At 31.1% G+C, this 27,720-nt stretch overlaps 1 protein-coding gene across 6 annotated transcripts; it reads left to right on the top strand.

The window, feature by feature from the left end:
* The first annotated feature begins 10,923 nt into the window (after positions 1-10,923).
* Positions 10,924-21,853, top strand: LOC100778837 (serine/threonine-protein kinase BLUS1). Of its 6 annotated transcripts, none has more exons than XM_006603741.3 (22): positions 10,927-11,307; positions 11,392-11,467; positions 14,581-15,176; positions 15,514-15,768; positions 16,066-16,190; positions 16,290-16,334; positions 16,455-16,536; positions 16,644-16,712; positions 16,793-16,963; positions 17,046-17,111; positions 17,317-17,385; positions 17,496-17,642; positions 17,757-17,830; positions 18,365-18,568; positions 19,005-19,096; positions 19,248-19,324; positions 19,778-19,900; positions 19,987-20,029; positions 20,122-20,168; positions 20,650-20,711; positions 20,790-20,841; positions 21,543-21,853. In XM_006603741.3, exons 3-22 carry the CDS (start codon positions 15,009-15,011, stop codon positions 21,585-21,587), a joined length of 2,016 nt encoding a protein of 671 aa, XP_006603804.1. In that variant the 5' UTR covers positions 10,927-11,307; positions 11,392-11,467; positions 14,581-15,008; the 3' UTR covers positions 21,588-21,853. The 6 variants fall into 6 exon arrangements, 5 of the variants coding, with proteins under 5 accessions (XP_006603803.1, XP_006603806.1, XP_006603804.1 ...); XM_026127208.2 differs by lacking the exon at positions 11,392-11,467 and adding an exon at positions 12,382-12,662 and having other exon boundaries at positions 10,943-11,307; XM_006603740.3 differs by lacking the exon at positions 11,392-11,467 and having other exon boundaries at positions 10,924-11,307.
* The last annotated feature ends 5,867 nt before the right edge of the window (positions 21,854-27,720 follow it).

Below are 27,720 nucleotides of genomic sequence, written 5' to 3'. Positions count from 1 at the left end.
GAGTAATCCCAAGTCTAAGGAAACACTTGAGATTCCATAAGTCTCTATTGTTAAATTAGTGATCTAAAAATTGTTTAAGTTTTTGAACCATAAAAGATATTGACAAATGATCCCTGTCAAAATCCTAACAATCTGTATTATCCTTGCTCTGGTAAAAATTTCAATGGTAACCCTTAAATGAGTTTTCTTTTATTGGTTGAAAAATATTACAAACTACAAAATCACTATTGAAGTTTATTAAATAAGAAGTAAGACTTATAATTTTTTTATGATTTTTAATAGATTTTAATCAAGGTAATATACTCAAAAGATTATTAAAATGTGTGTTTAAAATTTCTTGTCATGACACAATTACCATGCACGGGGCAGAGTGATGAAACGTTTCTTTTCTCTTGAGAAACAATTTCAAATTTATGGATGACAACATAAAAAATTTGTTCTTCCTCTAAATGGAGATTATATGCAATCCAACCCATATTTTAAAGAAAGAAAAACCATGAAGAAAAAGAAAAAAAAAATATGTAATACTTTAATGTTTTTAGTGTTTTTTTCCAATTAGAATTATAATTTCATCGTGATAGCCTATACTAACCTTTAATGCACCTTTTATTACACAAACTGTTGACTCTAATTAGAAAACCACTCTCAAATACTTAAAATGAATTGTATCTTTTATTTGAAGAAGAAAAAAAGGGTAACATTACAACTCAAAAAGACTATATGCATTAATTGGTTGGTAGAGATTAAATAAATATAAATAATAAGAAAGAGAAATAAGTGGAGAAAAAAAATAAGAAAGTCTCGTTATTTAATAAGAAAGAAATACATAAAATTTTAAAAGTGGCGCAACACATTACTTTTTATTTTCTTATCTCACATTTAAAGGAGAAAGAAGGATTTTTTTATAATTTTTTTCCTAAAATACTTGTATTTTTATTTATAATTTTCAATCTTTTACAAGGATACATGATTATTTATTTAACACAAAGTTATTTACTTTATTAAAAAAACATTTATTTTCTTTCTCTTTATTTTGATTTATACTTCTCTCTTGTTAAACAATTATAAAAGTTTGCTTTTTCTCTTACTATTTTCTTTTTGCTTAAATTTGTTTACTTTTATTTTCTCTTTTCTGGTTTTCTTTGATAAAATAATAAATATGATGAAGGTACTATGCCGTGTACAATGTGGTGAGTAGGGGAGCCACGTGTGCATGGACCCCACATAGCAGGTAGGGCAAAAAAACAGAATAGTAGTAAAACGTGTCCAATCCAATGTCACTGAATATATATATATATATAATATCAGTGTAATTTAAGTATCGAATATAATTTTATTATTTTATGATGTCATCTTTTTTATTTAAAAGTATTAATTAGATTTCTATATAAAAAAATAATTGAATATTTTTTTTGTAAACACTTATGACTTAACTATAAATTAGATAGAAAATACTTAACTAACACTCTTCTGTCTATCTTTTTTTTTTGTTACGTCACATTGCTTATAATATTTATAATTTTTCTCTTTTATTTCTCTCTAGATGTCTAATGATATATTAGGTGTTTAAGAATAATTTTAAAAAATTATTAGAAAGACATGTATAAAAATTAAACTCATCAAAAATTCACTATATACACGTGTAAGAGAAATTTGTTAATTGCTTGGATATATATATATATATATATATATATATATATATATATATATATATATATAATTTATATATATGCATGATTGTTGATAAAATACTCCAAAGGAACACTTGTTTAATTCTTTTGAAAGACGAGGAGATTGATAAAACCTTGGAACACACATTCTCATGTGCATGATGTCTTGCTTGATTCTATGAGTCACGCTAGCTATGTGATATTCGTTCATGGAATTAGGAGGAACTTTCTGTAGCGTGTACTCTAGAGTTTTCGAAGATTTAAATTTGTTAATCTTTTGTACTCTCGCGTATATAATTTACCACGAGTTATCCCTCTCTTTGTGCACTTGTTCAAGGGAAAGTATATATTTCCCTCTCTATCTTTTCAATTATACAAGATGCACATGCATGCAAGTGTCGGCAAGAGAGAAAAAAATCTTCTTTTTTTTTGTAATTATTTGAGAGATGGGAATGAAAAAGAATGAAATGTGAAATGCAATTAATAGCATGATAAAAAGAAAAGACATTATAAGATAGCATTATATAATACAGTTCTGCCAAAAATAACTAAAGTTGGCCATGGAAATTAGAGAATTTGGCTATGGCTAGGAAGTCAATGATCGTGGCCACAGATGGATTAATTATTGGGTGGTTCTAATGTTTAGGAATGTGGCAAAAGTTAGGTACTTGGGTTTTTTTTTTTTTTTTGTGGATGAGGAAGATGCAAAAATTCTATCCTTATTTTCCAAGATCTTATTACACTAGTTATTGCATAATATGACACTCAACCAACCCTTCAAACTACATGTTGGATAATGAAAAAATTCCATGTATTGTATTCAATAATAAAGAAGATGTTAAATAATTGTTTTAGACTAAAGTGTGTTACACACTATCCTAATTTGTTGGGTGGGTGTAGAAAAGTTCCATATCGTTATGTAGTATACGTACGTGATACACATGATTCAGTGATTTCTGACATAGTTGAGAAACATATGCATTGTATGGCTATCTAGTCAGATTGGGAAGTTTGAAAATTCCTAGGAATGAAGGTTAAGTCAACTGATGGAAGACTCTTACACTTAATAAACGAGTCCCCTTCGTGTGCTACGCACGCATGCAAGTGCAACAATCATTTTGAGATGTACGGGTGAATGGAATGGAAGAAAGAATAGGAAAAAAAGGTAAGGGGAAAAAGAAAAAAAAAACAATTTACAGATATGATATTTAAATGATGTAACGAGAAATAGAGATGGAAAGAAAAATTGACAATAAAGGAGATGAAAGAGGGTGTAGATGTATGTTAATAATAACTTTAATGATTACTAAACCCTTAGAGCAATTTTCTGGGAAATATTATTATTTTTTAATTTAGGTTTAATTATACTTTTTTGTTACTCTATTATCATTGAAATTAGAATTTGATTTCTTTATTTTCATCATGAATTCAACCCTATTATTTTAATTATATAATTTTGATTCATTCATTAACGTGACATTCAATATTTTAACAAAAATGTTATGTGATAATGAAATAAAGTGTCATGTTAGTATTTTTTATTAAATATTAGTAGATGTTAAAGTTAATAAACTAAAATTACACATTTAAAATAAAAAAATAGAAAGACAAAAAACACTATTAAACTTTTCATTAACAAAGATATTACAGTGGGTTATTAATTTATCATTATCATACACTAAAATTCTCTTTCATTCCATTATCATTTCAATTTTCTTTATTTTTTTTCACTTCATTTTAGTCATATACATTCAGTAGTTTCCTTCTCTCTTTCTTTGATTTTCTTTTCATCTTTCTTTCTTCCACACATACATTTAAAAAAAATATTAGAAGCATATTCTCTAATATAATACTCTTTTAAACACACATTCTCTCATTAATTAAAATTTATTAAAAATAATAAAATTTTATAAATCTTATCTCTTATTTAATATATAAATATATATATAGGAGTAAACATTTTTTATGGCTTTATAATTTTTAATAAATTTTAATTAACTGAGAAAGAGAATTTACTAAAAAGAATAGGTTAAAAAATAGGTTGTTAACAGTCTTTTACATCCAAAATGGGAGTGTAAGTTGAGCATTTTCCTATTACAGTAGAGGAGTTTTTTTTTATGACATTACAGTAGATAGTTGTTGTGCTGTTAAAAGTTGGAAAGTGTCACTTGTAAGCAATTATTTCTCGTAAAAGAAACAGTTCCTTATCAAGGAAAAGTTGACCCAATTAAAACTGGTTAACAAATGGAATGGTTGTACCAATATATACCGCACTTAGTTCAATTATCCATGTTATATATCGATTTGAATTTAAAATTATACAATAAAATTTCAATACAATCTCATTGAAAACAATATTCTTCAATATTCTTTTAGGGTGTGTTTGGTTTGCATTTTCATTTTCTATTTTTATTTTCTGAAAATTATTTTCATTTTCAAAAGATTTAAATTTTGAAAATATGTTTGGTTTGATTTCTTATTTTCTGTTTTCAGAAAATAAAAATAATGATATATGGACTTCTTATTTTTTTGTATTTTTAGATTTGGTTAAAATTATATTCTTTGTCATCGCATTTTTATTTTATCCAAAATGAAATTCATATTTTCAACTGAAAACACAAAAAACAAGATTTTATTATTTTTATTTTCTGATTGTTTCCTGTTTTCATTTTCACTGAAAATGTTTTCAAAAATCCAATCAAATACATTTTCATCATCATTTTTTCTGTTTTCAGTGAAAATGAAAATAAAAAACAATCAAACCAAACACCCCTAGTAATTAGTACCCTTGAGAATTTTTCCTTCTTGAGAGCTACTATTCATTACTCTATTGATTGTGACAAAATGCAACTAGTTTTGGACGCACTCCAAACGTATAATGCACTCCACTAGTTAATGTGACCTCTTAATTCCATTTGATCTAAAAAGTCTTGTGCAGTGGCTTTCAAATAGTTCCAAGCATGGAAATTTTCTTTGGATGATACCAAAGCTGTAGTGACAAGATTTTCGACCAACAAGATTGAGCGTGGCTAAGATGTGTATTAATCAATGACTCGATTTAAAGCGTAAATCCCAAGGCTTTGTTTGTAGCAAAAAAAAAAAGGCTTTTGATGTTGTTAAAGAAATTGGCTTCGTGCTTTTAAGGATTGATGTTGTTAAAATCATGCTTTCAACAAGTTATTTTATGCTTTTACTTTCCAATCATGCGGTGACTGAAGTTTGAATAAAAGATTTACAATTTAATTTGAAACTTAGGTAACACTCACGTTCAAAAATTGTTTACAATTTAAATAAGCTTTAAGCTTGTGTTAAGTGATATTGCTTTGTGTGTGCAGTAAGAGTATTTCTAATCTAAAAATTCATCAAAGTTTTTCTTCTATTTTTTTTAATAATATCTCATATTTTTTTATAATGTCACATCATTTTCTTACCTTAAACAACTCATTTAAATTTATACTCCAATCAAGAAAGTCACTAAAGTTTCTCGTATAAATCCTACAATATATCTATTTTATATAACATATACAATTAAATAAATATTATAAAGCAAAAAAGTTGTACCATGGACCCACCAAATACAAGAGCACCGAGTGCTATGAAGAGAAACCCGAACAAACTATAGAATCTCTACGAGTTTCTCTCCAATGGTAGTTTTTTGTTTCTCGGGTTGTTTTTCCTTCCCAGGAGAACACCCATTTGAGTTGCTATAAGCTTCTTGGGCATTGCTTTGCCCACCCAAAAAATTGCTGGTACACTCATTATAGGATGAGTAATTCTAATATTATCTTTTTGTAAAATTGATATGGATTGTGAATTGTAAGTGGCCCATATGATTTAAAAAAAAATCAAAAATATATTTTAAGAATTAATTTAAAATTAATGACCAATACAATAATTGAGCCTATTAATTTCGTGTTTTTAGCACGACACTCTAACTAATTAAGTTAATAGGTCAATTACTTTATAAAATAATTAATGTCAATACTAAAATTTCTAATGTATATGTAAATTTAGATAATAAATTTTGTGATAATAAATTTTGATCTAATAATTAATTCTTTTACATATATAAATTGTAAATAAAAATAGGTTTAATAAAAATTTATATATGTAAAAAAATACATTATTAGATCAAAATTAATTATAATAAGATCAAAAAATACATTAGTAGATTTATGTTAATAATGTATTTTTTTACATATATAAATTTTTATTAAACGTATTTTTATTTACAATTTATATATGTAAATAAATTAATTATTAGATCAAAATTAATTATCACAGAATTTATTATATAAATTTACATGTGCATTAAATATACATTAGAAATTTTAGTGTTATATATAACAACATTGATTATTTTATAACATAATTGGTTTATTAACTCAGTTGGTTAGAGTGTTGTGTTAATAACGTGAAAGTCACATGTTCGATTAGTAATGGGCTTACAAATTCACAAAATTGTCCATTTTGTGTCGGGTGTACCAGCAATTTTTTGGGTGCACAAAGTAATGCCCAAAAAGCTTATAGCAACTCAAATGAGAGTTCTCTTTTGAAATATGGATTCCGTAGTGGGCTTACAAATTTGTAATTCGTATCAACTTTATAGAAAGTCAATATTAGAATTGTTTACCTTATGTTGGGTGCACCAACAATTTTCTGGGGTGCGCAAAGCAATGTCCAAGCTTCTTTTCTGAAAAAAGGCCAAAGGCCCAAACAACCAAGACAAAAGAAACTATGTCCATAGAATACTAAGAAGTACAAAAAGAGGTATTGCTATTGACACTATCATCCATGTGAGTGCCTTTTAGCTATATTTCCAAATTATCCTTTGGATGAAAACATAACGAAAAGATGTTTATGTTATATAAATTGGGGTGAAAAATCAAAATCCAATGGAAATATGGTTTTATTATACTAGTGTGCAACGAAATTGTATTTTCATAGTAATTCGATTTTTTCACCCCTATTTACGTAACAGAAACACGTTTCCGTTACATACTTGAAAATTTATGAAACGGAATTGTGTTTCTATTTTTTTTTTCATTTGTGCTATATAAACAACACAAACAACATAATAACAAAAAATTGGTAGCCTCAAAACTGCGCAATATCATTACATAGCACCACCCCAACCAAAATCAAAGCAAAACAACACACTTGCAAAAACTAAAATTATGATTACTGATCCTATTTTTCTTCATACATGATTAACAATGATAATTTTATACATTAATATTTAAAAATTATAAAAATTAAAATCCATGTGGGAATATGTCCTTAAAAATAAATAAAATATCTATTTAGTCGAACAAATATTAAATTTCACAAACTCCGAATCTAAAATAACATGTAATTCATGCAAGATAGTCTTACTAAATTCCCAAATTATTAAATATGCCAGAAAAAAAATTATATTATTAGATTTGCCAAAGAGGAAAACCTTGATAGTGGTTTCATCTACATTTCTTATAAGTCCTTAAAATTTAACCTCGTAGAATTACCCAGGGAATTGTTATCCATGCTAAGTATGGTAACATAAAATATAATGATCTTTTGTCCTATTACAATGTACATCCATGCTAAGTATGGTAACAAAAAATATAATGATCTTTTGTCCTATTACAATGAACAACAATGAGCATTATCTAAATATAGGAATGAAGTTGATAAATTAAAGCTATCATATCATAAAACATGATTTTTTTCATTGCTTATACCTTTAACATTTATTACTTTCTAAATTCACCAAAGAAAAATGATTAAAATATGGAATTAATATGACCCTTAATTCATTTTCTTAACTGTGATATTGAGTGAATATAACATTCTAAACACTGGTTTTTTTTTGTTTTTTTTTCATAATCACACAAATAAGGTTGTATCTCCAACAATATAATAGCAAACCATAGATATGGTTCTTTTACTACCTTAATAATGACCAACAAATGAAAAAAATACTTGTTATTAGCCATTAAGTCATTCAAGACAAATCTTTTTTTTTTATAAGAGATCTTTCACCTTTAAATCTCATGAATATCCATAACATTTGTCAATTTGTATTAGGGACATAAATTTGTATATAAAACGTCAAATTATGATCAATTTCACTAATGATCTACACTAAATAACTCAATGTATATGAAGCTTTAGGGAAGAAGCTTCGCCATTGACCATATTAAATGTCTTTTCATTTTCTATTATTCATGACAAATTGTTTCCATATGTTGTTAGGGTTTGAGTAAGCTTGCTAAAATAAGAGAAAAATTGATCAGTCTATATTTTTTTATTCCTGTTTTTCTAAAAATTTTACATCGAGCAAATTTTTTTGACCTAGCCAAACAAAGACTATATATAGCCTTTGTTATTGTTCCAAATAAAATCTTCACAATTAAGTTACTTTTATTGCATACAAATTGAGGAAATCAAGTAAGTATGCGGTAAGTAGAAAGAAAGGAAGATTATCATTGTCCAACATAAGTCTATCTATCTATTTTAGGAGTTTGTATTGATTGTATTTTTTCCATGGTGGAATTAAAATGATAGTTGTAAACTTTAGCTCTATGGACAATAATATTAAGATATTTAGCAAGATAGAATGTAGAATTAATGATATATATGAATTTAAATTTCTCTTTTTTATTATTTCAAATTTTGCTAAATTCTAACATTTTAGCTTTTAAACTAATCATAACTGTTTTAAAAAAACTAATCACAACTAAAATTATCAAAAATAGATATACCAATAAATTCCAGATGTCTTAGACTTAGCAAATAATACCATGTCTCTAGAAAGCAAGTGATAATAAATATTATAATAGTTTTTGGAACACTTAATTAAGTTTCCATGCATATAACAAAAAAAGTGAGGTAGTGGAATATCACATGGTCTAAGACATTTGAAGAGAATAAAACTAAGGAGATGGTTGTGATTCCAAACAATAGATAAGATAAAGTTACACAAAATAGTTGGAGATTAAGTAACATATCTAATAATACTAGGATCAACTTTATGGTGGGACTTTGGGTAATATGTATGAGATTTTAGGTTCAATCTTATTGTTGTCATCATATATAAAAAAGTGACAAATTTAGAATCCTAAGTCAATGAAGACATTTAATTTAAAAAATATGAATTAATTATAACTATTATCATACATACAAAATAAAGACACAAAATTATAAAATTTTAATATATCTTATCAAAGAAATTGAGTACCTTACAATTGTCCTTCACATGATTTTATGGAGTACCTTATAATTGTCCTTCACATGATCTCATGTTTTAAAGTTGTTCAATAATAAACTCAAATAAATTAAAAATAAAGTGACAAATTAGGGACAATGAATTTAAGTATATAAAATAAAGGGGACGAATATACAAATTTTATATATATACTTATAATTTTATTAAAGTCAACCGATGTAAGCACTACCCTCTCAATTCAACGTAGGTTCGTCACTAATAATTTTCATTGTTATTGATAAAAAAATGCTCAATATATATTTTAGTTCTTAAAAAAATATTTTTTTAGATATTTTATTTGTATAAGTAATTGTTCTTTTAAATTGTAGTGTCTTTATTTTTGTGTTCTTTTGATACAATGTTGTTTATGTTAAATATAAGAAGTAAAAATGAATATTGCTTTGTATAATCAAAGCAAAACATAGTATGATTTTAAAAAATGGAAAAAATGTATTTAAATATGGTTGAAAATCCAAACCCCCTCACAATATTTATCATTGACATTGTTGTAGGTTTTTTTCAATATAAATATCATCATCCTTCCTCTTAGATTTATGCATGCAATCAATAATTCTTACAATATAATGACATTATAAATGGTACCTCTATTAAGGAGCTACTTTTTTTGAGTTTAGATCACATGTATCCTCTTGTTCAATCAAGATAGAATTATTATGAGTGACAAAATTTTTCGTCTAAATATTTAATGTAATGACATGACCCCATGTTAAGTTGAAACAATTCCATGTCAAATAATTCACATACTCAATAATCTATTTAGGAAGTTACTTTGAAAGTAACCAATGATATTTTCAATTAAAAGTAATCTATAAATCATAATCTAGTGGGATATCATTGTTATAAAACTTTGTCCAACTATTGTAATACAATTTTTTAAAAAATGTATTTAAAAGAAAAAAAATCTTTAAATAGTCAAATTGTGTCGAAACAAAGACTCCTTATATATGACTTAGTCTACTTAAATGTATTTATTGAATGTGTAATTGTATTTAGTCTTCATAACTTTTTTAGACTCGTACTCTTAGCTAAACATAAAGCCTAAAAATAGTGTAGGTGAGATAGAGACATATGATGCCAATATGTCATATGAATTTTACACTCGACACCAAAGTTCATGCCTTAACAATTGCTAATACGGTCAATTGACAATTTAGTACTGACCAGTTATATTTTTTTTTTTGAAAAAGAACATTATTAATGATTTGTGTAAAACTCTTAATTCTATTAATGAATCTGAAAGTCTACATAAAAATGACTTGTTACACATTTTTAATATAAGGATACTTACAATATTCAATTCAATTTAATGTGTTTAGATATGAATTTTCGAGGATATCTTCTTAATATAATCACTCTTATTCCTTGTTCTTATTAGAATTATTTCTATTAATTTATTATACTGATTTAGTTTTTTTTACACAAATATCTTTTTATAGAAGATAATTCTATTTAATAAACTATGTGGAATAGTTATATTTTAAATTATTTAACATAATTATATTTAAGGCTCAAATTTAAGACTAATAATTATGCTGATTAATTTAATAGTACCAATTGATTCATGCATTTAATTTAAAACTCAAATTTAAGATTAATAATTATACTTGATCAACTTGATATTGCCAATTAATTCACATGTTTGTTTTTTATTATATATTTAAAGCTCACTAATAATTAGACGGAACAACTTGATAGTACCAATCAATGTACTCATTTAGTATATTTTTTTGTTACATGTACGCATTTAAGTATGTTAGTAGTATTTTCTTAATTAAATTAAATCAAAAGAAACACGAAAATTTGCTGATATAACCAAAAAAAGCCCCGATAAATTCACCTACTTTAATTGAAATCTCCTGGCGGGTCCCACTACAGCATTTATTGTTCTATTTATTTTCTCTCAATATTTGTTTTTCCTATTAATAATTAAAGTTGAAATATATATATATATATATATATATATATATATAGTTATTCCTTCCCCAAAAAAAATTAATTATTCCTATGCTAGGAGGCTAGTATGAGAACCAATCTGGCTCATAATTATTATTATTATTACTTGTATTTTGATTTTCCAGATTATTTTTTTGCAGTATAAATGAACCGTGTCCCGAAAATAAGAGAGAGCAGTGAGTAGTAGTGAGATTGAATTGAGGTTGAAGTGTGTTGTGTTGTGGCAAAGCTCAGAAAAAGAGAGAGAGATTGAAGAAGCGATTTTTTTATATGAAATTTTGAAGAGTGAATGAAAAATCTCAATCCCATGGATGAGCAATTGAATTTGAGCTGAATCGGCGTCGTTTCGATTTCTCTCAGTCACACACTACTGACTCGGCCAGATTCAAGTAAACGCTTCTTCTCAGCAAACCCTAGGTTCGTCAATTTCTCTCTCTCTCTCTCTCTCCCTCCCTTTAATTCTCAATTTCAGTGTTCTCAATCTGTCTTTCTTATGTTCAGTGTTTCGTTTTCCGATCGTTGACGAAACGGAAAATCTCTTCTTCTTTTCTTCGTTCCCCCCTTTCGTGATGGCGATGTGAGTGTTGTTTGTTCTTTTGCTTTAATCCGTGAATTGTGCGTTTGTGGATTTTGTTGATGCAATGCATTTGGGTTGTTTTTGTTTGCTGAATTTGGTGGCTTTTTTTGCAGTTAAAGCGCTGATAAATGCTGAAATTTTTTGAAAGATGTTTTTTTTTTGCTTTCATAATTGGAGTTTTGCTTTATCAGTGAATTGCGGTAGTGGATTGTTTTTGTTTGCTGAATTTCGTGTTTTTTTTTGTTTTTGTTTTTGCAGTTAAAGCGCTGATTAATGTTGAAAATCTTTGAAAGATGTATTTTTTTTTTTTTTGGCTTTCATAATTGGAGATTAGATTTGGAGGTTTATTTGGCACTTTGTATTTTTTTGGTTTATGCATCGTTTCCCATCACTGGGTTCTGCATACTAGTTAATGCAACAGTCGTCGATTATTGCCACTATCGTTTATTGATTTTTTTGGTGGATAGAGATTTGAGCATAGAGGAATAGATTTTTGCATGGAAATGAAGTTCGTGCATAGATATATAATAGCAGCCCTTGATTGGGTAAATAATGAAAAACACAGAAAGAAGGTGGATTTTTTCGTAGCTTGAAGTTTATTGTAGTAGTCATAATTTGCATAGAGGAAGAGGGTATACTTAGATGTGTCATTAGATCGCTTGAAATGTATGGGATAAAAAAGACTTATTTGGGAAGAAGTCTGTAACTTATGCCCTGATATCATTTGTTTCCATGTGGGAGGAGGATTTATAAGAAATTTACTTGGGAAGGGGGGATTTGTAGTAGAATTTTATATGCTGCCAGGAAAGGAAATCCATTGCAGCACTAGAGGATGTATAAGAAATCTGTATCTAATTTTTTGGCTCGAGCAGATTCCATTAGGAGAAGGCTTTATAATAAATCTTGTGTTGTAGGTTGGAATTGGCCTATGCATTGGTGGTGTTTTATGTTGGCCATTGGAGATGTAATTAAGCAACAAGCATAACTGATGTGTGGTTGAACTGTAGAAGGTTTATTTCTAGGGACTGGTACTGACTTTCAAAGGATGGATTAAACAAATTTTTGTTGCGAATGAGTGATGGACAGACAGCTGGATTATTTGGTTTTTGCCCAAACAGCCCCAGTGCAAACCTTCTGTTGGCACGTGACAACATCTTTTTCTACTGGCGACATCAGACAGCCTCGCCGGTCGTCGGTTTGTTCAAATCCGATCTCTCTTTGTCCTAAAGATCTCTAATGCGCAAGTTCTGTTATGTGTTTTTCGGTTCCTGTCTCTCAACAATGGCTATCACTAGCCTATCTCTATCCCACATGCACTAGCCTCGTCTTTGTCCTAGATGCCTTGGCCTTGTCTTTTTCCTAGTTGCACTGGCCCTTGTCTATGTTCTAGTTGCACTGGCCCTTGTCTATGTCCTAGATGCACTGGCCCTTGTCTTTGTCCCAGATATGCTGGCCCCGTTTATGTCCCAGGTGCACTAGTCCCGACGATTGTCCCAGATGCATTAGTCTTGCCTTCGATTTGAATAATTATAGGTCTTCCACAAAAGAAATTGAAATTGACTGTCACTTTATGCGAGAGAAGATAATTTATGGAGAAGTCACTACCAAATATTTTTACCAAGTCACTTAGAGGGCCTAGTACATCCTGCATTTGGTCCAAGCTGGATGCATATGATGTATATGCTCCAGCTTGTGGGGAAGTGTTGAGATATGATTTTGATATGTGCTAAGCTATCATTCTGATATGATTGCTTCCTTATTTATGTTATTGATTTGGTTTCCTAGCTAAATTTTTATGTAATTGATTTAGCTTGATTATTATCCCTACAATTAAGGGGTTAGATTATTACTGTAATTAAACATTGATTACTATATATAAAAGCCAAGGGGACATTCTCTTTAGGCATTTAGAATATACAATTCAGATATTCAAGTCTTCCATTTATTTATTGGTTTTTAGTTGGACAGAAATTTGATAATAGAGGAATAAATTTAACTTGGAAATAAAGTTCGTGCATAGATAATAACAGCTCTTGTTAAATAATGACAAACATGGGAAGAAGGTGGGACTTTTTGTACATCAAAGTTTATTGTAATAATCATGGCTTGCAGAGTGGAAGTGGGTATTCTTGGATGTGTTATTAGATCTATCAAAGTTTATGGGATCTAAAAGACTTAGCTTTTCAAGGCTTGACTACTTGAGTGCTAACGGTTAAGCACACTGAAGTACTGTTTATTTGGGAAGAAGAAATCTGTACCTTATGCGCTGATATAATTTGTTCCCCTGTAGGAGGAGGATTTTGAAAGGGAAGGGGGGATTTGTAGTAGAATTTTATTTTATATGCTGCTAGGAAATCCAAAAGCGGACATTAGAGCCATTACCCACCTTCAAAAAAGTGGTTCAGTTTGGTTTTTCCTCAAAACAGTTTGCTTTTATAAATTTTGTTTGGTTTAAAAACAGTTCAGTTTGGTTCGGTGTTTTTTGCTCACCCCTAAGATAGACACTTATGAGAAAGGCATGAATCGTGATTCCAAGATTTGTAGGGATTAGGGAAGAAAGGATCGAGCAAGGAGTGTTAGTCACTTAGTCCAAGGCTCCAAGCTAAACAATGTGTTCAACTACTCCATTTTGATAAGTACGAGGAAAAATGAGCCTATGGATGACACCTATTTAACTAAGGTAGTTTGAAAATGGCCAAAACTCACCACCCTAGTCAGTTTGAACATCCTTTTAAATTGTTTCTCAATCATGAATTAAAATTGTTTAAAAGTAGTCAGTTTCAGATATTTAGCACAAGGTAAGTGGGCCTGTGTGTTATTGTTATCTATGCCTCGAGCTGAAACATCTCTTGCTTGGGACGAGTGTTAGAGATGTATCATAAAACCATTCACGTGTCTTACCAATAGCTTAAGCTTTTAAGATTGCTGGTTCATGAATCATAAACATATATGTATGTATGTGTATATAATTGATATCATCTTTTTGTGTTAATATTGCACGATTTATGGATCTCTCTTCTAATTCTTTTCGGTAATATTTTTTTTTTTTTTTGATTTGTAGGGATTTAGATTTTATTGAGTAGTAAATTTGTCTTTTGTGACCTTTGCTGCAGATATTGGAGATTGATGTGATGACATCTTCACCTACCTATCTGCATGCAGTGCTGAATTGATACCTCTGGTTTTTATCTCATGCTATTTTAGTTGTGTAACATGTAACAGTGCCTGTTTAATTTGTTACACCTTGCCGAATAATAAGTAAATCAATATACTCAAAAGTTAAAGTTTGGTGATATTAATTAGCATTGATTGAGAGCATTTGTCAGTTACATTATGGGTGGAGTTGAAAGGAACATTTTGGTAGGGTAAAAAAGTATCTTTGTAAAGTTGGATGCACTTTCTAGTTTGGTTTGAGAAAAGGGGATATGCTACCAACCTGGAAGTATTATAGCATTGATTTCACCACTTCAGTATGTGATCTATTTTTTTTCAGTGGTGCATTTAATAATAAACATATTGATGTTATGATATAAGAAGAAAAATGGAGCATGTTTTGGAGAAAAGATTTCCTCTTAATTCAGAAGATTACAAGTTATATGAAGAAGTTGGTGAAGGCGTTAGTGCCTCCGTATACAGGGCTCTCTGTGTTCCACTCAATGAGATAGTTGCCATCAAGGTTCTCGATCTAGAGAAGTGCAATAATGATTTGGTATGTAGATTATATATTGTTTCCATATTTTACAGTACTTCTCCTTTTCACTTAAATGGAGCATGCTTGGATTCAATGACTTGTGAAATTATAAAAAAAGGACAATTTCAATCATTATTATTCATTACATTGTTTGGTGCTAATTTATGCATTTGTGTCTTCTCAGTTGTTCACTTTTTTAGTCTGTTGAATAAATACGTGGGTTCCATTATTTGCTTTAATACAAGGATAATTTCAATGATTCAATCTCTAATTCATTGTCTATTCATCCTTGTGACTGTATTCCGTAGCTGTCATATTGGATACATTCTTATTGATAGCTCTGCAAATTATGCAGGATGGCATTCGAAGAGAGGTGCAGACCATGAACTTGATTGATCATCCGAATGTTTTACGGGCACATTGTTCTTTTACTGCTGGACACAATCTATGGGTTGTGATGCCATACATGGCAGGGGGGTCTTGCCTTCATATAATGAAATCTAACTATCCTGAGGGTTTTGAAGAGCCTGTTATTGCTACTTTATTGCATGAAGTTCTCAAAGCTCTTGTCTATCTTCATGCTCATGGTCACATACATAGAGATGTAAAGGTATTGTGCATCAACTATCTGACCTCTTATTTTTTAAAAGCTATGCACCCTTTTGACATTGAAAATTGAGAATCTTACAGCTAGATTTCTTAATCATAAACTAAATGGAATTGATTGATTGAATCTGAGATTCTGGTAGAGCTCCATTTTCTGCTTTTGTGGTGCTTGTAAAGCTGTAGCTGAATCCAAGAACTATTTCTTTTTACATGCATGAATTTTTTCTTTCCCCTTTCTCCATGTTTTTGGTTTTCTGGTCTTCTCATTTTCCTCCTCTTTTAATTATTTTTAACCATGCAGTCTGGGAATATTCTGCTTGATTCTAATGGTGCGGTTAAACTAGCTGACTTTGGAGTGTCAGCATGTATGTTTGATGCTGGAGATAGGCAACGTTCAAGAAACACTTTTGTTGGAACACCTTGCTGGTACTACCATCCTAATAATCCTCCTTTATTGTAGTTTTTCGTCTGGCTACCATTGTATGTATGAATTCTGAAGCTATGAGTTGTTTTTATTTTCCACAGGATGGCTCCTGAAGTTATGCAGCAATTACATGGATATGATTTTAAGTAAGTGTCTTCTATTCTTCCCTTCCCTCTTAGGTGTAATTTTATCATCATCATCATTGTTTTGTGCACTGATATCTTAGTTTTTGCTGAGTTCTATATTTTAATTTTCTCTATTAACAGAGCAGATATATGGTCATTTGGTATAACGGCACTTGAACTTGCTCATGGTCATGCCCCATTTTCCAAGTATCCACCTATGAAAGTAATTTTCTTGTCTTCTAATATTTGTATTTAACTACTGACAGAGAATGTCTCTATTTATTTCTGTGAGCTCAGGGTTGAATTTTTCCCTTATTTTTTCGGATGCAGGTTTTGCTTATGACTTTACAAAATGCCCCTCCTGGTCTTGATTATGAAAGAGACAAGAGATTTTCAAAGGTTTGTGGTGTTTACTAAACACTTTGAAGCATCTATTACTTATTTGATTTTCATCTAAACTTTTCCTTTTCTCTTTGCAGGCTTTCAAAGAGTTGGTTGCCACCTGCTTAGTAAAAGATCCAAAAAAGCGTCCAAGTTCAGAAAAGCTTTTAAAACACCACTTCTTTAAACAAGCACGTGCCAGCAAATATCTAGCTCGCACCATTTTAGAAGGCCTTGCTCCTTTAGGAGATCGTTTTAGATTGCTGAAGGTTTGCTGTTCGTTTGCAAATTCTTTTGTTCTGTGTAAAAATTGTTTGGGTTTTGATATTGTTCCTCTTGCTTGTGTTCCAGGCTAAACAGGCAGATTTATTGGTGCAGAACAAGGCTCTTTACGAGGATAAGGATCAATTATCTCAGGTAGGTTCATTTTAAGTTCTGCATAGTAAATGCTTGCTTTTGCCATGGTCTATGCAAGGTGATGACTTTTGAGTGTGGTTTCTCATTATGTAACTTTACTGTATTCATGTGTCTGTGTTGTATTACATTCCATACCATTTTGTAAACATTTAATATAATTAAGAATTAAGAATGTACTACATTTGAGCAACTATTTCATTTACAGAAAGAATATATTCGAGGAATTAGTGCCTGGAATTTTAACCTGGAGGATTTGAAAAGTCAAGCTGCTCTTGTAAGTATTTTTACCTTCCTACTACCTACTTCGTCTTATTTATTTATTTTACTTAGGTCGAAAAGTTAGGCATTACTATCTTTCTTGTACACATTTTTTGTTGTCTACAGATTCAAGATGATGACATACCTAATGCAGAAGAGTCACAAAGGGATAAGAAGCAAAAAGACAGATTGGACGACTTCAAAGTTTCTGCAGAGAGGCTATCACCTGGAGCAGCTAATCATTCAGATGATGCACCAACGCAGGACAAGGAGGTACTGTTATTGTCCGAAAATGATCTTATGTTTTCTTTACCTTGTGTTCTTTGCGAACTATATACTTTTTTTTAAAGTATATTGGCAGGATTTTTACATCATGTTCTATTTCAGGATGGATTCAACAATCTTCCGGATTTGGAGAGCTCACTTGCTTCATTTCCTAGTAAACCTCTTCAAGCACTTAAGTACGGTTATCTTTTCCATTCTTTCTTTTCTTCTTAATTTTTATTTTTAAGTGTTAGTATTGTGTTTGGGTTATGATATCATTTATGTTTCCAGTTATATGGAAGCTTATATTTCAAACTATTGGTTGTATTGTTAGTAATCGGGTTGTTTATTTATTATTTATAATAAAGCACTTATAAGTTATAACATACAAAAATGACTTTTGTTATCTCTCATATCATCATTAAAATTCAGTATATGATGTATGTGGAAGTTTATGCAGCTTTCTTTCAGATTCATTTCTCCATTCTTTTATAGAAAATATAGAATATAGAATGCTATACATTTTTTTAGTTTTTTTGTCTTGTAAATAAATAAAGACAAATTTTGGATGTTGTAAATGGGATGTGCTTAATTGAATTATGAACTTTTTTTTTTGTTGACTAAATTAAGTTCTGCCTGGCTTTTTTCTAAAATTATGTACTAGTTTAGCGAATAGCAATGCAGTTTTCATTAGAGAATATTTTTATCTTATTCATATGTAAATTATGCAGAGGATGCTTTGATATGTGTGAGGATGACGTCAACAACAGCAGTCCAAGAAATTTGGATCATGATGGAAGAATTGACAATGAAAGTTCTGGGACAAGTACTTCATTACAACAAAATGCTACCAGTCATCAAAAAAAGTTTCCAAGTGGTTCTTTACTACCTGATAATTTTCTTTTTCCCAAAAAGATTGTTACTGATGGGGACAGGTAATTTTTATTCTTACAGCAACTTTTTTGTAATTTTTCTTTCCAATTTTTTTTCTGGATGTTACTAGAAGTTCTCAGACCCTTTCTTGAAATGAATTCTTTTATTAAAAGATTTGAGCATGCTGAAGCAAATGCCTAATATTTTTAACTTCGCATGCTGTGCAATGTCTCAGACATTTTTTATTTGTGCCCGCCTTTTTCACTCTTATTTCTTTTTTTTTTTTTAACTAATTGTGCCATTGCATTAGAAAATGAAACATTATTACTGAGAATTTATGAAATTTTGGCATCTGTTGAAAACTTGGTTTGAAAATGATCTGAGACTGAGAGAATTGTGATTTTTTTTCCCTGGTAGATGTTCTTGTTGCTTTACTACTGTTGCATATTTGGCTTGCAGTATTAATGTGCTATCAAATGTTTTTGTTTATCTTAAAAGGGATTATCTACAAACAAAGTATTCTTCAGACAGGAATCACAGTGGTCCGTTGCAATATCGGCAGAAGAGAGACACCAACAACCTTCCATTGGGTATGTGTATTTTTCTTGTTAAATTGATTGGTATTTTGATAGTCTTTACCATTTTGTTCCTCCTGTGTCAGCTAGATTTTTACTTTATCTCAATAAATGCATTGGGAAATGTCTCATACTTATATTTTTTTAATGTTTTTTCTATATGCAGTTGATGACACATCGGATGGAGCATTTGTCCAGTTTAGGGGGCGGTTTAAGGTCACGCCGGCAGATCTCAGTCCAATGGTATGTATCAAATTCCTCTCCACTAGTATCCTTGAACCCGTTTTCTTTGTAGAGGTTAGCAAAGCAGTTTCTTGGACATTTTTTATTAGTTGGTGAAAGTAATGTGGGACCTACTAAATCATGCGAGTCATACCTTCCTATTTAGTGGGATCCACATGAATTCACCTTATAACGAAGAGTCTGTGGAAAGAAGTGTGTATCGACATTTTTCTACTGTCTATGGTGAATCATCAAATGGTACAATCATATATCTGAGTTCTGCATCTTCCTATTAATTTATGGTTAGATTTTGCTAGTCTCATTATATGCAGACTATACTATGTATTAAAAATTGTACTTCCTCTTTGCTTGAATGTTTGTCTTAATTAATATTGATTATCGAGGATGGAACTTAGGTGATATATGTTTTAGGCAATGGCTATGTAACCATTGCCATTTCTTTTACTCATTTAGGGTCCTTCAAACAGCACATCTGGCCCACTTGTTAGTCCTACCAGTCCACCAAATCCAAATTTCCTGTCTGTAGCTATTCTTCCATCACTGCAGTGCATCTTGCAACAGAACGGTTTGCAGAGGGTATGTTTCTGTAGCATTTCTTAGTTTTCTTTTTTCTAACTCTGACAGGCCTAAGGCATAACCGTATTTCCAATGGGTTTTTCCAGGAAGAGATTATTAAATTAATAAAATATGCAGAGCAATCTTCTGGTATTCCCTCTCTGTGTGTGTGTGTGTGTATTTGTTGTCCCTTAAATCTGGCAATTCAGTTTGTTTAATTTTAATTTCTTCACTTGTTATAGGCAAGAATACAGAATCAATGGAGGCAGGGATAGTTGATATTTTGCAGGTAAACTACTATGACAAAAAAAATTCTCTTATCATACTCTTCCTTTAATGATGAGATATGTTGATTGGTGTAATTTGTTAATGTTGTAGATCACAACTTTAGATGTAGTGACATAATTATGTTATCTAGAAAGGAGTTTGGTTGCATTTTCTCTACTCCAAACCCTTCCCATTGACATCCCAATTTTTGAACTTATCCTCATTCTATGGTAAACCTTCATTGGAGACTCATGATATAAGGCCCATAGAAAATGTTAAAGGAATTTGATACATTGATCTTTGGAACAATGGTTGGCACAATATGGGTATTGAATTAAAATTTAAGTTGTAGCTTCATGACAAACAATGAAAAATAGTCTTTTAGAAAGAAAAAAAGAGATCAATGGGAGGAGGGAGTTTGAGAAATATTTTGATTGCTCGTGCAGGAGTTTGTTACTTTGCTTGCTGTTTGTTAAATGGTCTCATATTTGTGCCACTTTCAGGCACCACCTGCAACAACTAGGGAGCGAGAGCTGCATTTTCAGGTGATTCAACTCCAGCAGAGGTATATGCAACTGAGTTTCTGATTCGATAATCTTCAAATTAAATTCCACATACATCTTATTTTCAACTCTTATGTCAGCAATGGAATCCTTTTTGAGGAATTGCAAAAACAAAAGATGAAAAATGTTCAGGTATGTTTTAATCTTGATCTTTCATACTTAACCATTTTTTGATTTCGAATTGTTTTCTTGGTATTGTGCTCTTGTTTCAATCTCAAGAAATGTAAAGGACCTTTTGAACTTGTTCCTTCTTTTCTCTTTAGCATAATGTGCATTTTTTTTCCTTATTACTTTTTAATAGATTCATGCAAATTATTACTCATTGCCTATGCAAGGCAGATTCTAAATTGACAGTTTATCTACTTTAATCGTTATCTACTCATAACAATGACTTTCCTTAGTTTATGAGGACATTAGTGTGCATTGTTGTCTCATCATTATTGACCCCAGGGAATAACATTTCCAGTATAATTTCCTTAGAATTGTGATTCCAATTTAAAGTGAGGCTAAAAATTGTAATTCAAAAGGTAAAAGTTAGAAATTGGGAAATGTTAGTTTTATTTATATAAGAATTTCATGGAATTGGACCTTAGAATTGGAAAAAGGATTTCCAAACATCATAATTGTAATTTCAAGGTCCAGTTTCAATTCCAAGCTCCAATTTCATGACCCAAATCAACACTGAGTATAACTTGTACCAGTCCATTAACTGGCTAGAAAAATAGGGTGGAGCTTACAAAGAAAGTTGTGTGCTATTTACTAAGATGTTTCTATATCATTTGTAATTCTTCAATCCATCATTTAGGGTATCTCACCTTAAGTTTGGTTTGCAGTTGGAAAAACAGTTGAGCAGTATGATTAACAAAGTGGAAAAGTGAACAAGACATGAATGTTGTCATGATTTGACTGATATTGAACAACACCCGACAGATGTTCAGATACAACACCCGACAGATGTTCAGTGGTAATATTCAATGATGGTTTGAGACATACTTGAGGGATGGGAACGGCTCATTGCGACGTACACTAATCTTTGATATGCTATTCCTTGAGTTACATGTAAAATGTAATTTATTGAGATAATGAGATCATGTAATTTAAACTCATCTTTCTCTCTTATATCCTACCTAAAAATTACCCTTCAGACTTCATATTAATGCAATAACTACATAGCTTAGCTTAGTGATGCTGCAAGCCTGTCTTCTGTGTTTCAATAAATTCATATCACCCGGCAACCAAATCCTTCACATACATAGAATGTTGACTGGAATGGCTAGTGTTGAAGTGTATTTAACGGTTGATGCAAATTCTGACAATAAATTTCCCCAGTGTATTGTATTTATTCATCTCATGGTTGAAATTTATGATTTTTTTGAATGTTGGCCCAAATGTTTTCCCCTTGGAGTTGGCATGTGCTGCCGGCGCTTAATTAGATGGTTATTCTTTTCATCGGTTATCTTAAGGGGAAATGGAATTATTTTCAGAGTTGTCTAGCTACAAAGTAAAAATGGATCTGGTTAATCATAACAAAATGGACTAGTTTCACTATCTAGATTTGTGATTTGTAATAAGCTAGACAACTGGGTCCTGTGTTTATGAGTAAATAATAAAAAAAAAAAGAATAATCGAAATGCTAGCAGTACCCTCTCTTACATTGAAATTAGTTGAAATTTATGGAAAAGAGAAATCCTAACAACATACTATCTATTACTAGTTATAATTTATAGAAAATTATACATTTTTTTGGCTCTTACATCATTTAATGACTCTGATTATAACCAACGAGTGTGCATTAGGATGAGAATGTGTTGCTAGCATTCTTTTTAATAAAATCAAATGTGTTGGAAAGTGTATCACCAAGCATGTTGCTAGAATTTCTCACTTGTAAAACATGTTAGCTAGAATTTCTTATTGCTAGAAAAAGGTTTATATAACAGAAGATAGATGAGCTACTGTGGATCTCATGCATGCATTCTCATGAAACAATAACGAAGGTAAGAAGAATATAAGGTTAATTGTGGGACTCATGCACAAGTTTTGAAGTCGCTGAATTGGAGGAGTGAGTTGGATAAATGATAAAAAAGTAGATGGGGACATGTCTACTTAAAATCCATGTAATGGACTATTTATTTTCAGTTTTTTGTGTTGTTTGATTGACCATGATTCCGTCTCCAAGACTAGAGAAAGGAAGGAAACAAATGTGCCTATTAGTTGGTTTTCTAATGTAATCTCAATCTCCGCAGATCATTGACTTACATGGATTATCGTTGATGAGTGAGGGTTGGTTGGTCTCAAACAACAACTAGTTTCGTCTCTTGTTTTTGTTTCTTGGCAAATAGATTTTAATTGCGTAGATGACGGCAATGCGAAATAGATCATCTTTTGGACATGTGGAGCAGCAAAATCAGACAAAGCTAAAGTCTAAGTATAAGAGGAAACAAACAAACTAGACAATATCAAAGAAAGTTAGTGTTGATGTGTAAATGCTAATTATGCCAATCGCCAGCCTTTTCCAATGGTCAAATATGTTATAAAAAAACATAATAAGATACTCATTGGCCTATGAATATCTTATGTTTGAATATAAATATTTTTGTGCTCTATCTGAATTAAACTTTCACCTATATCTAAAATTCTCATTAAAAAATAATACTTCTTCCAGACTTAAATATAACAAAAAAATGCCCAAGTTTAGTCCACTTAAATATAAATAAATTTTAATTAATTTAACCTATTTATAATCATTATTCTAATAAGGGTGAGGAAATTATAGCATTAGTTAAAGAGGAAAGACGTTTAAGTAAATGTGTAAATGAGACATTTCCTTTATATGTTGTTATAGAATAATGTCCTGAAGTTAATTCAAGTGCATCATCTTCAATAGATATGATTAAGAAATATAGTTCTTTTTATATGAAATCAACAAAATTAAATCAACTTAACTAACATCCTAAACCAATGTTGAAATTATGTATTTTTTCTTAAATTTGAGTATGGAAGGAGTATAGATAATTGAAATGTAATTTAATTTCTTATTAAAATGAGTTTAATTGTTATGCATTGTTAGTCTAAAAAAATTGTTTAAAAAAAGTTAGTGTAAAAATTTATATTATCAACTAATTATAAGTCATTGTTATTATTAGTATGATTTTTAATATAACTATTGTAAAAACCAATCAAGTTACCATACACAATATGCTGTTATTAAATAATAATATAAAAATCTTTTATATACACTGTTTACTCTTAAACTATAATATCAAAGGTACTGCATTTTTTTTTGTCAACCTATATCACTATTTAATTTTTGTTATTTACTACTCATTTGATCATTCACTCACGAGCACATAGTTATTTGAAGCATTCCTCATTCAGCTTCTGCTTAGTTCTCCATGTGGGTCACTGTGCCAACAGAACATGTTTTTTTATTTTCCAAGACAAAATCGTCAATTGAAATTGCTAGAGATCCAAATTATGGGACACGTTGAATAGAGATTTATCGTTTAACATTATTTTGCTCTGATATCGAATCTTAAATTCCTCATGATACAAACATTGTGACAAATAATGCATGACACAGCAGAGAAAATTAAGCAGCTGATGTGTTTATGACCAATCTTTAATTTTGTTAGTATCCCTTGATATATGTAATTAAAATAAGTTGCTGATTGCAACATATTAGGAGAATCATTGTCATTTTAAATTTAGCCAAAGTCTAGGAGTTTGTTTCCCTAATTTTAGCCTCACTAGTCATGTATAAAACCAACACTTTATCTATGTATTCCTCAGTTCAGTATACAATAAAAACACAGATTGAGTTCTGGTAGCCTTTTTCATATTTCAAATATTCATTTATTTGTTTTATGGTATCTAGAGAAAAATGTTGCTCGATTGCAGTTGCTGGAAAATGAACTTGCATCCACAGTGCAAGGTAATCTTACAATTGCTGAATACTTCTTAAAGATTAAAAATCTTTGTGTGAAAATTTTTGAGCTAGTTCCGAGTGAGAAAATCAGTGAAGCAAGGTGAAGGAGATACATCATCAGGGGTTTGAAAAAGTAGTATTCTCCATTTATCATGTTCATTCAAGGATGGACCAATCAACCATCATTGGAGGAGCTACAAAATTTTCTCACAAATCAAGAAGCTCTTCTGCAGGAATCTTCATCGTCACCTGCACAAGAGGCTGAATCTGTTCTCCTCTTCAAAGGGAAGACACATAGCCAAGACAACGAGGAGGCAGAATTGAAGAGAAAGAGTGTCAAATGTTACAGATGTGGCAGACCGGGTCATATAAGAAGAAATTGCAGAACTAGACTCTCTAAAGTGAATGCAGCATATGAAGAAAATGAAGATGACTCGTTTGAGTCATTTAGATGGGATCAATGCTTCACCATCGAGGATAGAAGGGCTGGACAGAAGGAGATACTCGTAAATTACATAGATTACCAAAAGGAATGGATCTTAGACTCTGGCTGCTCACATCATGTAACAGGGAACACTCAAACTTTCTCTGAAATGCATCATCACAATGGAGATAGAGTCATAGTCACTGCTGATAACACAACACATCCCGTGGTGAAGGAGGGAACCGTAAAGATCAATGCTGGCAACAACAAAGTTCAGCTGAGTGATGTCTATCATGTTCCTGGTTTGAAGAAAAATCTCATTTCTGTCTCACAAATCACCAGCTCAGGAAAGTATGTTCTTTTTGGCCCTAATAGCATCAAAATCTTGAATGATGTGAGAAATATTGATGCTGACATCATATTGGAAGGAAAAAGGAAGGATTCTTTGTTTGTTTTATTTGCAGGAGAGGCATATTTCAAAAGAACCAGCCAAGTTGATAGTCCTACTTTGTGGCATGCCAGACTTGGACATGTAGGCTATCAAATGCTACAAATTATAGCATTTAATAAGCTTATTGATGGGCTTCCAGAATTGAAACAGGTGAAGGAGGAAGTTGTTTGCCAAGGATGTCAGTTTGGCAAGGCTCACAAGCTGCCATTTAAAAGTTCCAACAGACAAAGAACCATTCCTTTCGAACTTATACACATAGATCTAATGGGGTCGACAAAAACACCTAGTTACAGTGGGTGTAAATATGCTATGGTGATAGTATATGATTACACTCGATATACTTGGGTGTATTTCCTAAAGGAGAAAAGTGAAGCTGCACAGAAGTTTGTTATTTTCTCTGACATGGTGGAGAAGGAGTTTGATGCAAAAATCAAATGCTTGAGGAGTGACAATGGAGGTGAGTTCAACTCAACTAATTTCACGGCTTTTTTTCATGACAAAGGGATCCAGAGGCAATTTACTTGTCGAGATACACCGCAGCAGAATGCAATGGCTGAAAGGAAATTAGCTCATCTAACTTCAGTGAGCTTGTCATGGATACATGACAAAAATCTGCCTCGTGAGTTATGGGCAGAAGCAATTCAATGTGCTTGTCATGTAATCAACAAGTTGCCTCCATGGCCAGGCAAAGAGAAATCTCCATTTGAGCTACTCTATGGGGAAAAACCAGCAGTGGATTATTTTCGAGTCTTTGGAGCCATCTGCTATGTACATATTCCAAAGACAATAAGAAGCAAATTAGATCCAAAAGCCAAGAAATGCATCTTTGTTGGCTATGACCCTTATAGAAAAGGGTGGAAATGTATGGATCCAATTACTAAGAAATTTGTTACATCTCGAAATGTAGTATTTGATGAGATTTCTTCTTGGAAAGCTAAAGAAAAGGTTGTCTCAACTGATGAGTTCAGAGGAGAAGTGCAACCAGTTGCAGATGTAGATGAGCAACCAGTTACTAACGTAGAGCAACAAGGAGAGGAAAGCATTGAGTCAGCTGAAATAGATGCAGAAGAAGTAAGAAGGTCTGATAGAAGAAAACAACCTCCATTATATTTAAAAGATTATGAAACAAGAGTAATTCAATGCTCTGTAACTCATGTTTTCTTCACTGGCACTCAAGAAGAAAAAGAACCAAGTAGTTACGAAGAAGCTAAAGATAATGATAATTGGCAGCAAGCAATGAGGGAGGAAATTGATGCACTATTGAAGAATGAAACTTGGGATCTAGTCCCCCAGCCAGCTGGTTGCCAACCCGTTTCATGTAAGTGGGTGTACAGATTAAAAAGAAAAATTGATGGTTCCACAGAAATATTTAAAGCTAGATTGGTGGCAAGGGGATTTTCTCAACATCAAGGACTGGACTATGAAGAAACATTTAGTCCAGTAGCAAAGATGGCTACTGTGAGAACCTTGATTTCCTTGGCTGCTAAAATGAATTGGAGGTTGTGGCAACTTGATGTTAAAAATGCATTTTTGTATGGTGAGTTAGATAGAGATATTTTCATGATGCAACCTGAAGGTTTTGTTTCAAATGATCATCCTAGCTATGTGTGTAAATTGAAAAAGGCTCTCTATGGCCTCAAACAAGCTCCAAGAGCTTGGTATGGGAAGATTTCACAATACTTTATGTTTGGCGGTTTCAAAATTTCAGATGCAGATTCAAGTCTCTTCATCAAAAATAATTCAGGTGCATATATTGTAATCCTTTTATATGTTGATGATATGATTATAACTGGAAGTGATGAAGAACAGATTGCACAACTGAGAAAGGAGCTTGCTATTCGTTTTGAAATGAAGAATTTAGGGGAAGCTAAATACTTTTTGGGGTTGGAGATTGAGAAGCTCATGGATGGATACTTTGTTTCTCAGTCAAGGTATGCTAAAAATCTGTTAAATCAATATCAGATGAATGAAGCAAAGAAGGCTTCCACTCCCATGGAAATTCACCTGAAGCTACTAAAGGAAGACGGAAAATCACTGGAGAACCCACACCTGTACAGAAAGTTGTCTGGAAGCTTAATTTACTTAACCATTACTAGACCTGATCTCGCATACTCTGTTAGTGTTATCTCACAATTTGTCCAAAAACCTCGAGTGCCTCATTGGATAGCTACAAAACGTATTCTGAGATATGTGAAGAAGACAGAAGAATTT

The sequence above is a fragment of the Glycine max genome, chromosome 19, assembly GCF_000004515.6.
Source record: "Glycine max cultivar Williams 82 chromosome 19, Glycine_max_v4.0, whole genome shotgun sequence".
Taxonomy (NCBI): domain Eukaryota; kingdom Viridiplantae; phylum Streptophyta; class Magnoliopsida; order Fabales; family Fabaceae; genus Glycine; species Glycine max.
The sequence above is the reverse complement of the archived record's forward strand: the minus strand, read 5'-3'. Positions and strand labels throughout refer to the sequence as shown.

Coding starts and splice junctions, on each gene's coding strand:
- LOC100778837 (XM_006603740.3), top strand. CDS start 15,009: ATGGAGCATGTTTTGGAGAAAAGATTTCCTCTTAATTCAGAAGATTAC. Junction 16,713..16,792: donor GAGACAAGAGATTTTCAAAG/GTTTGTGGTGTT, acceptor TTCTCTTTGCAG/GCTTTCAAAGAGTTGGTTGC. Junction 20,169..20,649: donor GGATAGTTGATATTTTGCAG/GTAAACTACTAT, acceptor TGCCACTTTCAG/GCACCACCTGCAACAACTAG.